This window comes from Lepisma saccharinum, chromosome 16 (assembly GCF_977018435.1).
Source record: "Lepisma saccharinum chromosome 16, izLepSacc3.1, whole genome shotgun sequence".
NCBI lineage: Eukaryota > Metazoa > Arthropoda > Insecta > Zygentoma > Lepismatidae > Lepisma > Lepisma saccharinum.
In genome coordinates this window covers 11,653,891-11,669,083 of record NC_139244.1, presented here as the reverse complement: position 1 = coordinate 11,669,083, position 15,193 = coordinate 11,653,891, and the positions used below count along the sequence as shown (strand labels likewise).

The 15,193-nt window shown below is 36.0% G+C and overlaps 1 protein-coding gene across 4 annotated transcripts in view; it reads right to left on the bottom strand.

Moving 5' to 3' along the window:
* sas (stranded at second transmembrane protein) overlaps positions 1 to 15,193 on the bottom strand; it is a 186,510-nt gene that overhangs the window by 44,082 nt on the left and 127,235 nt on the right. For all 4 annotated transcript variants that reach the window (XM_083137678.1, XM_083137676.1, XM_083137680.1 and 1 more), the window contains exons 5-10: positions 13,698 to 14,189; positions 7,924 to 8,054; positions 6,768 to 6,888; positions 5,152 to 5,287; positions 3,408 to 3,541; positions 1,933 to 2,388 (exon numbers count right to left, since the gene is read on the bottom strand). In XM_083137678.1, coding sequence (XP_082993804.1) covers positions 1,933 to 2,388; positions 3,408 to 3,541; positions 5,152 to 5,287; positions 6,768 to 6,888; positions 7,924 to 8,054; positions 13,698 to 14,189 — 1,470 coding nt within the window. The remainder of the gene's footprint in view (positions 1 to 1,932; positions 2,389 to 3,407; positions 3,542 to 5,151; positions 5,288 to 6,767; positions 6,889 to 7,923; positions 8,055 to 13,697; positions 14,190 to 15,193) is intronic.

Here is a 15,193-nt window from a genome sequence, read left to right as displayed (position 1 = left end):
TGCTGGTTCGAGTCTTCTGATGGAAGCGTAACAAATTTTCTCCTGAGATTTCTGGCCAGGAAATTGGGGAGCCATGAATGAGTAGAATAATCCAGACATTGAAACCTATAAAAACAACTGGGGGTTCATCGTGCTGCCCATACATCAGCTGGAAGATTTCACACCTCAGGCATGTGGGAGAGAGGCCAGATGTCTGTAGGGAGGCCTTAGCCCTAAAGGACAATTTTTTTTCATGTTCATTTTACATTTCATTTACCTTGATAAGATGATTACATTTTGTAATTTTTACAAGAGACAAACTGGTTCTGATGTAGAAATTTCATCAAGAAATGCAGGCTCGACCAGGACTCAAACATAGATCTCCAGCATAACATGTCCTTTCTCTACAAGATACCCTGGTTGATTTGATAGCCCGGTTGGTAGACCAATGGCACAGTATGCCAGAGACCCGGTTCAAATTCTGATTGAACCTGCATTTTATACATACATACATTTCTATACAGTATTATTTCCTACGTGTGCCAAATTGAATGCTAAACTGTTTATGAATTTAAGTCCCAGACTTAGCAAATGCTTTCTATATATTATCCATCTTTTATTACTTCCCAATTACAACACCCTAATAGATAAAATAAAAATAGTAAAATATTAAAATTTGCAATGCTTTCTTGCTTCACTTGAGAGAAGAATATCAAAGCAACAAATTTTGAAAAACATGGCTATATTTATTTATAAAATGGTTAAAATAAAGTGAAATTGAAATGTTAACATGAAAAATCACAAGCTACAAAGCTAGCAGATATGACATACAAGAGTAAACAGAGAAAATAAAGTTGTTACCATGAAACTGAAATCTGTTAGTAGCAACATAAATACACATACACAACATAAAGCTTTTGTAAAGGAAAAAAATATTCCTTAATACTGATTCAAATATTTCATTTAACTTGAGCGACCTAAAGTAAGAAGTTACATGGAACAAGTACAGAATTCGTACTCGATCTGGACCATAATTTTAGTTTTAAGAACATACATAATTCACAGACTTAACATGTTCTTAGGTTCACATGCCAACTCCTTGTACTCCAAGTTATCAGTTATCACCAAGGCTATGTTTAGTTTGTTTGTATTATGTTTAATAATAAAAAGATCTGATATTGTGAACGTTTTAACTGCAGTTTCGGTAGAACAATTATTATGAATTTATCAAGAAATATCTCAAAAGCTACAATAAGTTATATTTATTAACTAGTAGTAGAAAGGAATAAATAGTGGTACATACAGGAATTAAATCAATGTCTAAGATGAAGTTTGGAAATTTTAGCTAGTCTGTGTGCTTAATCCACCTAAGCTAACAAGATGTCACTGAACCTTGGGATTGTCTCTGGAAAGACTTTTTAAAAAATTACTCTCTTTTCAACAAACTTTTATGATATTCTAGAATTCCTCCTAGAACATGAAAATTTACTTGAATGCTCCAGAAGAAACAACATGAAAATTTACTTGAATGCTCTAGAAGTAACAACATGAAAATTTACTTGAATGCTCTAGAAGGAATGACATGAAAATTTACTTGAATGCTTTAGAAGGAGCAACATGAAAATTTACTTGAATGCTCTAGAAGGAGCAAAATGAAAATTTACTTGAATACTCTAGAAGGAACAACATGAAAATTTACTTGACTGTTCTAGAAAGAACATGAAAATTTACTTGAATACTCTAGGACAAAAAACGTAATTTTTAAGAAATTGACATTTCATCGAGAGCAATTTTTGCAAAAAGCCCAGTAGCACCTTAGCCAAACTTAGAATTTTAATAGTTCCTATGTCTAAGATATTCTACCACTGATTACTAGATGTGTATATGTATACAAAAATAAATGCCGAGAATGATACATATTCCTATGTAAACACCACTATCAGGCAGACTTACCTGATTCTGGCATTGTAACTTGCGCCACATTGCTACGAGCATCCCGAGTCAGCACACGGAAATAGTACATTTTCCCTGCTTTCAAGCCACCAATATGAATAGCAGCCATATCCACCCCTTCCATTTCAACTTCCTCGTGAGAGTAATCCTCGCCGACCCAGTTCTCCTTGTCCTCACTTGCCTGCACCGTCAGGTTGTGGATGTCCAAATTGGAAGCCAGCGCCTTGCCCATCTTTACCCTGACAGTAACAGTGGAGCTGTTGAGAACATCCACCGAAGTGACATGGAGGAAGCTGGAATTCTCCAGGAATTTCATTGCTTCTTCCATAGACAGTGTGGCGTTGTCGTCTTTCCTGTTTCGACCTTCGGCGCCATCTGTTGTCATTGTGGAGTTACTGGTAGGTGTTGACTGGGTTGTAGGCATTGCGGTAGTTGTGTGTTGATTTCCATTAGACTCTGCAAGGAGATTGCATTATAAGTATTATCAGCCAATAGAATAGTATTATGAGAAACACTTGGGCTTGTGGGTTAAAAAAGAAGTCTAAAAATTCAGAGAAATATTTATGATGGCGTTACTACGGATAATAGGCAGATTTATATTTTAGCAGTTGGGGTTTTTTCTGCATTCAAGTAGACTCAACAATAAATCTCTGAATGTTAGTGACAATGGTTCTACATTAGCATGCAATATTAATAGGACATTATTCATTGTCTAGGGTTTTTAACTAGGCCTGAGCAGATACCAATACTCAGCCCATACCAGTGGTATTGGTATTGGAAAGTATCAATTGGAACTTAAATCCCTAATGCTGGTCTATACTTTTTCCTAATTTGGGTGTTTTGCAGAGCCCACAAAAATGTTGTATGCAATTTTTGTGGTGTCTAAATATACCGAAAATTATGCAAAATTAATAGTTTTCATTATTTTGTCAACAACATTGTGGACAGAAATGAATTTGGTGATTAAATGATTATCCCATGTGAAATTATGATTATTTTAAGGAAAAAGCATAGTTCGATTGGAATACTTACATATTAAAATGAATAAATAATCTGAATTACTTTGAACTGTTGTAAGGAATCGCTTTTGGTGAAAACAGGCAAGAGTATCAGCATTGATATCTGCATCAGTTCTAAGTGGCATTGGCTCAGCCTTACTTTTAACTATACTTATAAACCTATAGTTACATACTTACATTAACTTAACTATAGTCATAAAGATAAGAAAACATTAATTCTGAATTTGGCTATTTAGAAAACCACAAACGCTACAGATAAAAATTTGTGAAACAAAATTGAACTAACATGCTAATTAATTATGATGTAAATTGACCTCATTAGCAGGCCAATTTTCTGATTAGTAACCGTATGTAGCAAACGTATCTTCAATGTTCAACAATTACATTCTTTGGTTGTTTTCTACGTATTGTTTGGATGGTATAATACTGATGTGATGAGGAAACAGCAGTACTTACCACTAGACGTTTCTTTTTGTGTTTCATCATCCTCACTGTTCACATCACACCGAACAACACTGCAACAGTGATCGTCTGGATCTGGCAACATTAGACAGGTGTCAGGAGAATAATGTTTTGGCACAGGAGAACACCTGCAAATGACAAATTATATCTACTGTAAAAATGTCTACTTCAATGACAGCTGATGTAAAAACTACAGAATTCTTTCAACAAACTGAATTTACTGGTTTTACATACGTCATAAGAAACCACAAAAATCAGATAAAAATCAAGATGCCGCCGCTTAAGGAGACTTCACGCTGAAACAACAAGTGACACGTGTCCCATGCCACCTGAAGATTTCGTCAACAGAATGTATGCTTGTGCAGTGCATCATTCTATTATGGAGTGAAACCTTTCTGTTGATCGGTTCATTTCCAAGTGTCATTGTCGTGTGTCACTATGGTGTGAAATCTATCTTAAAAAGTACAGGGTCCGGCAGAGGAGTTAGATGGTTTTGAAATGTGAATAACACACTTAATTTTCAAAGGTGCAGAAATGTATTACTACAGAAATACAGGTTATTGTATGCCATTTTTATTTACCATGACAGTTCCTGCAAAAAAAAAAAAATAATTATGCCTTCAATTTACTTCTATACACATTCGAAGATCTTTTTCCTTTCCATTTAAATGACCTACGTAAGATCTTGAGTCAGCGCTTTGTCTGTTTGAACAATTGAAAGAAATTCAAATAAACAATCGGCGATCCGGTGAGAAATTGGTGGCCTACTTAGCTGTTTGTCAGCCAAGTAAGCATGGAGCCCTGGAATGTGCAACATCGAGCGTTTGTTGTGGAGGGATTCTTCAAGACTGGAAAATCTGTATTGAAAAGCAGCGCAGCTTCTTTTTCAATGTCATTTTCATGTGGCACGCCATGGGTTCGAACACGGCCAGGTGGTGACCTATTCATAGCTGATGCTGTCAATCTGAAGTTCTTCACCCACGCGAGGATAGTGTTGCACATAGTTGATACACTCCCATGGCGTGCCACATGAAAATGACGTTGAAAAAGACGCTGAGTTTTCAATACAGATTCTCCAGTCTTGAAGAATCCCTCCACAACAAATGCTCGATGTTGCACATTCCAGGGCTCCATGCTTACTTGGCTGACAAACAGTTAAGTAGGCCACCAATTTCTCACCGGATCGCCGATTGTTGATTTGAATTTCTTTCAATTGTTCAAACGGACAAAGCGCTGACTCAAGATCTTACGTAGGTCATTGAAATGGAAAGGAAAAAGACCTTCGAATGTGTATAGAAGTAAATTGAAGGCATTATTTTTTTTTTACACTAACTGTCGTGGTAAATAAAAATGGCATACAATAACCTGTATTTCTGTAGTAATACATTTCTGTACCTTTGAAAATTAAGTGTGTTATTCACATTTCAAAACCATCTAACTCCTCTGCCGGACCCTGTATGAGCACCTTTTACAGAGGTTTCTAGCATTAGATAACTGAAACAAAGAATCAAATTTAAATAATATATATTAACTTATTAACTTCCAGTGGTGGCGACTGGGTTCCAAAACTGAGGGTGGTGGGGTGGGAGGGCAAAGACAATATATTTACCTTTGTATATAAGGTTTAGCATAGTGCGGGGGGCAAAAGTGGGGGGACAACTGCCCCCCTTGCCCCCCCTAATAACCACCACTGTTAACTTCCAAATTATCAAATTTCATTAGTTTCATCAATACTCACCTTGGTCGACAAACAAAGTCTTTGTTTCCAATACATGCACACTTAGTTTCACATCCTTCCTCAAATTTTTCACCCTTTTGGTATGTCTTGTTCTTGTAAATGCAGCCATCAAAAGGAGTAATCACTTCTTGAGTACCTGAAATACAAATATACTAATTACTAGGGTCTGGATAGTTTTGCACTTATATCATCTAAATTCTAAAATATGCACTAAAAGGTACAAAATATGCAAGTAAATATGCTCTTTAGAAAAACATCTTATCTTCTTTAATTATTTTCTTAAAGTTACTGCAGAAACCAAACATGTAAGCAGATATTTGTTCATGTTTTTCAGATTTGAATTAGCATTTAATAAATGTAAAAGTTGCAGTTCTTAATTTCTTCCCACACTTTCTTGTTTATTTTACATTGCTGTTTTATAAATGAAAAAAACATTCCTTACAGATCATTATTGCACTTGATTACAACATTAAATCTAAAATTTTCAAACTTGGAAGTTATGTTATCAACAAGAATATTTTTATACTCAGAAAAAAAAGTAGCTCTACTTCAAAAGACACAACTGGACAAAATTTTGAGGTAACATTATGAGTCAAGTTTCTTGATTATTTCTTTGAAAGGTGTTATCAGAAATCTGAATCAATCCTTCATAGTTCCAACAGAAAAGTTATGTATCAGTTTCTTTCCTATTACTTCACATAAGTGTTTACCTTGAAGTAAGAAACTATGTAAAGTGCTCAAAATTGCCAAGAAAAGAGTCATAGTGATTTTTAAACATAATTTAAATGGTATTTATTAGACTCCGTTAGTGTGACGTCACAGCAGACGATGAGCTGGGACTGAGTCTAAAAAAATAAAAATGTGCTTTTTTTCATATTCAAATACATTGAGTTTCCCATTGCAAAGGGTAACTTTAAGAATCGTGACAGCAGTTACGAGACAAAAATATGATGTGCATCGTACATCAATGTAAAGATGAGATTTTGGAGAATGCGTCTATATATAACATATACCTTACACATGAGAATGCAAAGAATAAATGGAGTTGGAAAATGAGTAAAGCGAATGACAGAAAGGCATCCAATCTGGAATCATAGCCATTGAGTGCCGCCGGATTAATCGCCTGAGGCTGCTGGTTTCCCATCACCCATATCGGCAGCATGACCAACTTGAGATCGGGTGAGCTTCGGGTCAGCTTCGGCTGTGCTCGGAAGTGGAATGTTTTGAAAATGCATGATTTTCTCCGGTTATTATTTACCTTATTCTCTGTAAGATATGTGTGATATATAGTCATATTCTCCAAAATCTCATCTTTACATCGATGTATGATATGCATCATAATTTTGTTTCATAACAATAATTCACAATAATTAAAACTACCCCTTTCCGATGGAAAATCCCATTGAATTGAATAGGAAGAAAACACGTTTGCCCATTGTTTAGACTCAGTTCCAGTGGTGACGTCTGCTTGTGACGTCACCACTAATGGAGTCCCTTTTGTTAGTCCAACAAAGTACTGCATACAATTATGATAATTTTTATATTTTCCTAGGAATTTCTGAAACATTTTTGTTTAGAAGACTACAAAAACAAAGTAAAAAAGAGATGTGACTTACCCTGTTCAGTTCCATTATCTCCAGCTGAACACTGAACAATTTTGCAACAAGAGTCTGCTGGGTCTTCCAGCAGTATACAGCCTGAGGATAATGTCACTGTATCATGATGTGTGCAACGAGGCTAAAAAAAGAAGAAAGGATATGCTGAATCAATACCATTAAGAATAATATGGAAGCATTTTAAAAATCTTATGAACATAGTAACTACACTAAATATATATTTTATAAATCAACTCAAATATGTAACTTATGAATATGTTGCATCACAGTTAATAATATAGAATTGCATAAATGTTAATAATAAATTTGATCTACAGTCTAGAAAATTCTTTAGCCCATACGTCTTTTTAACTGATGCATTCTCCCAAAATTGCACATATTATTCCATTTTTCATTGATTTGTATGTACATGGCTGTTTGTACTACTGTTTGTCTTTACATAGATTAGGCCATTAATGGAAGTTTGTAACCTTTTCTATCATCATCTTTACTGTTCTCTGTTATTATCTTCTACTATTTTGTAATTAAAATTACATATTAATTGTTTGCTTGTATGATCAAGTGGATGGCAATAAATAAATCAATCAATAAATTTTTAAGGTGATAAGACTGAAATATTTATAATGTGAAAGAGAATTGTAATTTGTTGAAAACATTATTGGGACTAAGACAATAATCGAAACAGGAAATTGTACAATTCAGAAATGAAAATTGAGACCTGAATGTATATAAAATATGAGTGTTATATCCAGGGTGGTATCCAAATGGGGGGGGGAGGATATAGGAGAATTTTCCCATGCATCGCCCTCTCTTGTTGCAAATTCTTAGTCCTTGCGAGGGGGGGGTATGAATAACATACTGTAATTTATCCCACACCACAATGCTTACCACACCTCTTTTGATTACATCAGGTGGAAGAGAAGCAAACAAAAAACACATTTCACATTGAAATGATACATTATTATTATGGAATTCTTCAGTACATTCTTGTTGTGACATATGATATTAAAGCATTGCTTTATAAAGTTAGTGCATTTTATCCTTTGTTCTGTTAATAATGAATAATACTTTACATTGAAAAGGCTTTCCCTTTTTCATGATTTAAATCATGCTATTTCATAGATCAATGATACACATATTAATGAAATATACTCACTTTGCACAGGACATCTGAATCATTGCCGCAAGTACAACGCAGTTCACAGCCATCAAAGAACTCTTGGCCTGAGGAGTATGTCTGGTTCTTGAAAGTACACTCTTCCCCACTCATACCATCCTTTGGTAATGCTGGAATTAAATGAACAAATTTAATCACAGTCAAATCGTGGAAATCTTATATACAAAAAACACTTCTGTATCTGCCGGCCTCTCTAAACCTTGTAAAGTATCATGTGGAGTCCTCCAAGACTCGATCCTGGGACCAATACTATTTATCATAGGCATAAATGACTTGTCATCAAACTTAGAGCCAACCAAAACAACTTTATATGCTGATGACACAAGTATAAATGCTGACTGGCAAAAATGAGCAAACACTTAATTCTAACATCAAACAGACAACAGACTTTCAGAGTGGTTCAGCAGCAACAAACTAACAATAAATAAAAACAGCATCAATAAAATTCCACCACCCAAGAAGTAAAAGCAACAACATATCAACTGTAAACATAGAAAATGAAGACATTAAATTTGAAAATTCCACAAAATTTCTGGTCATATAGATACAAGAAAATCTCAATTGGGACACCCATATTAACTATCTAGCAGGAAAATTACTCAAAATCATATATGGCATAAGAATCATGAAAGATATAACAGAAAAGAGCACAATAAAAACTCTATATTTCAGTCTGTTCCAATCGCAACTACCATATGGCATTATATTCTGGGGAAATGCAGCAAACAGCACAAAAGTATTTAGACTTCAGAAAAAAGTATTAAGAATTAAGATGGGAAAGAAATGGAATGAACCATGTAGGGAAATCTTCAGGGAACTTGGCATTCTACCACTACCCTACCTCCCTATAATTAATTTATTATGGTATGTAAAAATGGATCTGTCAAAGTTCTCCAAATTGAGTTGATTGATTGATTGATTGAGTTGGTGTTTTAAGTCCATTTTACGCACAGTAAGGCTAATCAGGACTGGACCTACAGTTTAAAGTGGAATCCGAAACACTATGTGCCTCCACAGGGTATCGAACCCAGGACCCCTTGATTACAAGGTGATGATGCTACCACTGCGCCATCGGGAAGGCAAAAAAAAAAGTTCTCCAACAAGGAAGTACATAATTACAACATGAGGTATAACTCCAATGCATAACACATAACTATTTGAAAAAGGTCTCAAATCCACAGGCATCCACCTCGTACGACAAGTTACCAGATCATATAAAAACTATTGAACCAGTAGCCAAATTCAAAAAGAAATTATGAAATCATCTGTTGTACCATTGCTTTTACTCAGTGAGTGAATTTTTAAGCATCTAATCCATCAACTCGCTTGTGGGTTGATGGATTGGATGTTCATTGTATTAGTATATTATAATATAATTATATTATATTATATAAATATATGTATATTATAATGTTTGACTGACATGTCCAATATCACAGCATGAAAATGCAAGATTCATGGATGAAATAAATCTAAATCTAAATCGTTAGAGTGCTATTGAAACATTTTTCGAAGAATTATTGAGTTTCTAAGTTTTTTGTTTCAAGTTCCCTTCATGCACAGATAAGCTAATTGGGACTGGACCTACAGTTTATAGTGTATAGTATAAGAGCCTGCACCAGGTATTGAACTTGGGACCTCTTGATTACAAGGCAATAATGTTATAGCTCTTTTCCACTATTACGGCAGGCCCTCTATATGATGGCAAGGGAAGTGGGGAGCGGGGAAGCGACCAATCCAGCGCAATAAGAAATGCAGCAGCCTGTAGAACGAGGAGCATGCAGTAGTTCCTCCCCTCGACGTCGTAACTCTCGGTGCCACCGCTGTTGTCTGGTTGGTTTGCTGCATATTCCCCGCTCCCCACTTTCCTTGACAGTATATAGAGTGCCTGCTGTAAGAGTAGAAAATACCTATCGGGAGCCCTTGTCAGAAGAAGTAGAATATATCACAGTAAGCACTTATAATCGTTGCAAATATCTTCACAGTGATAGCAAATGGACTAGAAACATGAAATAAGCAATAACATGATCTTAAGACACCCATTTATATTGATTATACAGACATCAAAATTTCCGAGTGACTTTCTGTAATTAATAATTTCCAAACCATGGCCACAATTCTAACTTTAAATTTATATCTCAGACAGGGACAGCTTAAGGGCCGGGCAAACCAGATGACTGCCTGGGCCATCGCATTGGGAGGTGCACCAAACCAGTGTCTCCTCTTTGAATAGTGCCAAAACCTTATTTCTGATTATATAAGTGTGGCTATTTGTTTTAAAAATCGTTGGATATCTAGACAAGAGTTCAGTGAAGATACTGCTACATAACATAATAAATATATTGCAAAATCATGTAGTGTGCAAAATAATCTAACACAGTTATTTCTAGTGGTATTTATTTGATTTTCTCTGCGACGTTTCATCCTGGGGTTTCCCAGAACTTTTTCAAGCTACACATACAACAACACACCCTCACATAGGTAGTCACTCTACAGTTCTGGTGTGCCATGTGAGGTTGTGTTGTTGTATGTGTAGCTTGGAAAAGTTCTGGGAAACCAGAACGAATCGTTGCAGAGAAAATCAAATAAATACCACTAAAAATAACTGTGTTGGATTATTTTGCATCTACAAAAAATGGTTATGCGAACCTTCAAGAAGAACATTGAAATCATGTAGCAATTTAAGCTAAGATTCATTGGTTTGTTATTTAGTGTCGCTTTTCTGCCACTTTTGGCTAATGGCGACAATGAGGATGAGTGATGATTTGATAAAAGTGAGGGCCTCCCCGATGGCGCAGTGGTAGCGTCATCGCCTTGTAATCAAGGGGTCCAGGGTTTGATACCCAGTGGAGGCACATATAGTGGTTCGAATCTCACTTTAAACTGTAGGTCCAGTCCTGATTAGCCTTACTGTGCATAAAGTGGACTTTAAACAACAACAACAGGGTTTTGAACCTGGTGTTGTAGCATGCTGTGCTAACCATTCCGCCACAAAAGTTGGCTTTAAGCTAAGATATTACTGTTATTTTGATATCATTATGTAGGTATTAAATAAATGCATATCTGCAATAAATGTAGCTATTCTTTAACAGTAGCCAAGACTGGAAAGTATTATAAAATATAAGTCTATTATTTTTCTTATATAAACCCGTACATATGTAAAATGGTCAAGGTTTTTATTAAGTGCTGGGGGCCATCAAAAATCCATCTTGCTCAGGTGAAAATTTTATATTGAGCCACCCCTGATCTCAGAAGGTTTATCCTGGATATAGTTCATGCCATTAGGTAGTTTATCGTGTACTGAAATATCTTGCTAGCTGCCGTCCAGGTGCAAGTGTTTCCATCCACTGACAGGAACACTGGAGACAGCATATACTTTATTCTCTGCCAGTCAGACCTCGCCATTTCTCTCAAGGATGAAATGTAAACCATTGGTTGCCACATTCACAGTGAAGAGGAGAGAATAGCAACTGACACCAGAGGCGCAACCACAAATTTTAGTCTGGGAGGGGGGGGGGCAATTACCTTGAAAAACGTACCAATAATAATAATAATAATGTTAATAAAAATAATGTTGATACGTAAAAATAATGTTACTAATAATGTTATTCTAATACTATTTTTATTGTTATTGATTTTCTTTATTTTACTTCGCTTCTTGTGCCACTCTTGGCTAATTTGCGAAGATGGGGATGAGTGATGGCATGATGAAAATGATGAATGGATACTCCAAACATCCATGGCCAAGCTGGGATTCGAACCCAGGACCAACATTATTATTACTATTAGTAGTGGTAGTATCAAAGACGTTATTATCCTCGTAAATTACGCAAAAAGGGGGTAGAAGTTTGTGCTAAAGCATTTATGTTCGAACAAACGATTTGAATTATTTTTTTTTGACACGTTCAATTTCACATTAATAACGGAAAACAAGCACATAAACTATTCTTGAAAGATAGAAAATGCTTGATAAATGCATTCCAAATATAATTATTTTTACATTAACATAACTTTCATGCACGATAGTGGAGTAACGTGGACACTAAATTGTGTACATATTTAAAGCTTCTTTAATAAATATTATATACATTTTTGCAGGCTGAAATCAATATTAATTTAATAGGGTGCAAATAATTTCACAGAACGCCATGGCATTGTATCATTTACAACTTTTGTGCCTCCCCGATGGTGTAGTGGTAACATCGTTGCCTTGTGATCAAGGGGTCCAGGGTTCGATACCTGGTGGAGGCACAGAGGGTGAAGGTAAAAGGAAAATAATTTGCCCTCTCCAGGCTTGAAGATCATGTTGATTTAATTGTTTTGCACTGACAGACTCGTGGCCAGCCATCACTTTTCAAATGTTTGTCAACAATATCCTGGAGACGACAGACCATTTACTGGCAACTAGTGTACCTGTATAAGCCTTCTGTCCAGTTCCAATTTTCAATTTGTTTTTAAAATGGACTTAAAATGATCTTCTTTACAGTGTGAAAGCATGGACAAAAATAGTATGCAACTGCAAACATCACTGAAAACAGCATCTGATATCACTCTGTCATTGTATTTTCAACAACTGCCAATGTTTGTCAAAAGTCCAGTTTATCCCAGGACCCCTTGATATCAAGGCTAATGATGACTGGACCTACAATTTAAAGTACATTCTGAAGTTACTGTGCAATGGGCCTTCATGCGAATCAAACCCCTTGATTACAGAGTAACAGATTTGGCAATTAGCACTATGCCATTGGCTGTGTGGTAACTGTAGCTAAGTTACTGTTTTAATGAGTAACTGTAACTTAATTACTATTTGGATGAAGTAACGGTAAATGTAACCTGGCTACTTTTAAAAAATAATTTTCCAAACAGTGCCAGCTTTCCAATTACAATACTTCTGCTGCAACTCACATTGCTTCAAAATCAGGAAGCTCAAGGTTTGATTATCAGAACTCATGCAGCATGTCTTTTATACAGGGTGATCAAAAAGAGACACAACCTTATTGGGAAATGATTATTGTTACTATATGTTTGGTTGTTAGGTGGTGAGCAACAGTGAACATTTCATGAATTGAGGCTGTAAACTGCTTAAACTGATTAGAAATGTTGCTGGAAACATGTCATTAGCTGTGTTTTTGTTTTGTGTTTGTTTCTTATGTCTTTGCTATGCTTCAATCATGTTTCAGGTGTCAATGAAGTTGTTGCATAATTGAGGATGCATGGGGTACACGTTACAGCAGTGAATTTTCATTGTCACGCAGTACATTCACTGTGGCAGTTATGTCCAGACAGGTTACAGCATATGTGGTTTCAACAGAATAGTGCTATAGCACATACCGCCAACAACGTAATAGGGTATTTGGTACACTGATTTCATGGACAAGTAATCTCTCAGGGGTTGTGGCCAGCTCGGTCTCCAGAATTATCACCACCAGACTCTTTCTTGTGAGGTTACCTCAAGGATGCTGCCTACATAATACATGCTCACACTATTCAGGAATTACAAGCAAATATTGAAAACTGTGTTGATGCAATTTCACAGCAAACGGTAAGAAGAGTCTTTAAAAACATGATTCACTGTACTGACTTGTGTGAATATCACAATGGCGACCACTTCCAGCACTTATTGCAAGCATTGTACAATAAATCATTTCCTCATAAGGTTGAGCCTCTTTTTGATCACCCTGTATTTTCATACTGCTAGGGCATAATACATTCTTGGTACTACAACTATACACAAGAAATATTAGTAAATTTACCTCTTGAAGGATCATGATCCGAATTTCCAGCACACACAACCCGAACACAGCACTCGTCAGTCTTTTGCTCCGTGCACATTGGGTCCAATTGGAATGTTCCTCTTCTATAAAATGGAAGCGAACATCTTGAGTTGCACTTAACTTCATCAGAGGATTCACAGCGACATGTTTTTTCACAACCTTCCACTATAACGTGGTCATGCTCGTAACGCGTTCCATTGTAAACACAAAACCCATGGCCGCCAGTTGTTGTACCGAGTATAGGGTCGGTGGAATTGTCATTCAGTTTGATTTCGTAAGTCGTTCCGGGCTTGAGGTTCACGAGGGTTAGCTTGACGGTTCCCGGCACTTGTTCTATTTTTTGCCAGGATTCTGCTCCCTGCTGGCGATACTGGATGGCGAGATTGCTTGCGTTGAGATTGGACCAGGTGATTGTTACCGACTCATCTGTCGAGTCAGCAACACGAAGTGCTGCAGTCTTGTTAATGATGTCTGAAAAGTGCAAAAGGAATTATACAGCTGAAATTGCAATGGCAAAGTTACTTGCAAAAATTAAAAGCTAAATACTTTGGACTACTTTTAATTCGAACTCCAAGGAGACATGAAAACAATTTGAATTAACAAAAGTTAATAAAACAATAAAAAAAACTACTGCTAACACAGTTAAGCTTTGTTTCCATGACAGAAAAAAACATTACATATGCTGACCAAAACACTCTACATTTCAATATAATTAAGCCTTGCTTCCATATTAAAAACACTAAGTTGTTGACCAAGGCAGTTTATTAAGATATAAAACACTAAACTAGTTTAGTTCTTCATCTGAGGAAGACCCTGATACAGGGTTGAAACGTTACCCGTTAAGTGTTTTTATCTTAATAAACTGCCTTGGTCAGCAACTTAGTGTTTCTACATTTCAGTAAAAAAAAAAAAAAAAAACACTTTTAGTTTGGTTTCAAGTCTGAGGAAGACTTTGATAGAGGGTTGGAACGTACATTGTTAAGTGTTTCTTTACTGAAATAAAAACTATTGTACTACAGTTTCATGGACATGCAATGGACCTTGCAGTAAAAATTGCCGTATTTTAAGCATGGTTCTACAGTGCAAGCAAAAAGGAATTCCTCTCTCAATAGTAATTAAGTTAGTACAACATACCCTGACTAATCACAATTCACAACTGAGGGCAGATAGGAAGACTCACATATCATTGGCTACTGGGGGTTCAAGGACCTGCACATGAATCCCACGTTATTGAGGAGAGGTTGGAAGCCGCATACCAGAAAACAGAAAATTTCTCTTCCTTACATCTGTCTCTGAATAGCTGCCTTTGAATTATCCAAATAAAAGGTTTGAAAATTCGGATTACATATGAATTTTTAACATTGGTTTCAATAGGAATTTCAAGAGGACTAAACTTCTCTTTGAACTGCAGAGTAATTCGAATTATCCAAGTTTGAATTTAGAGTCCACTGTAATAAAACAGCAGCTTGCCATTT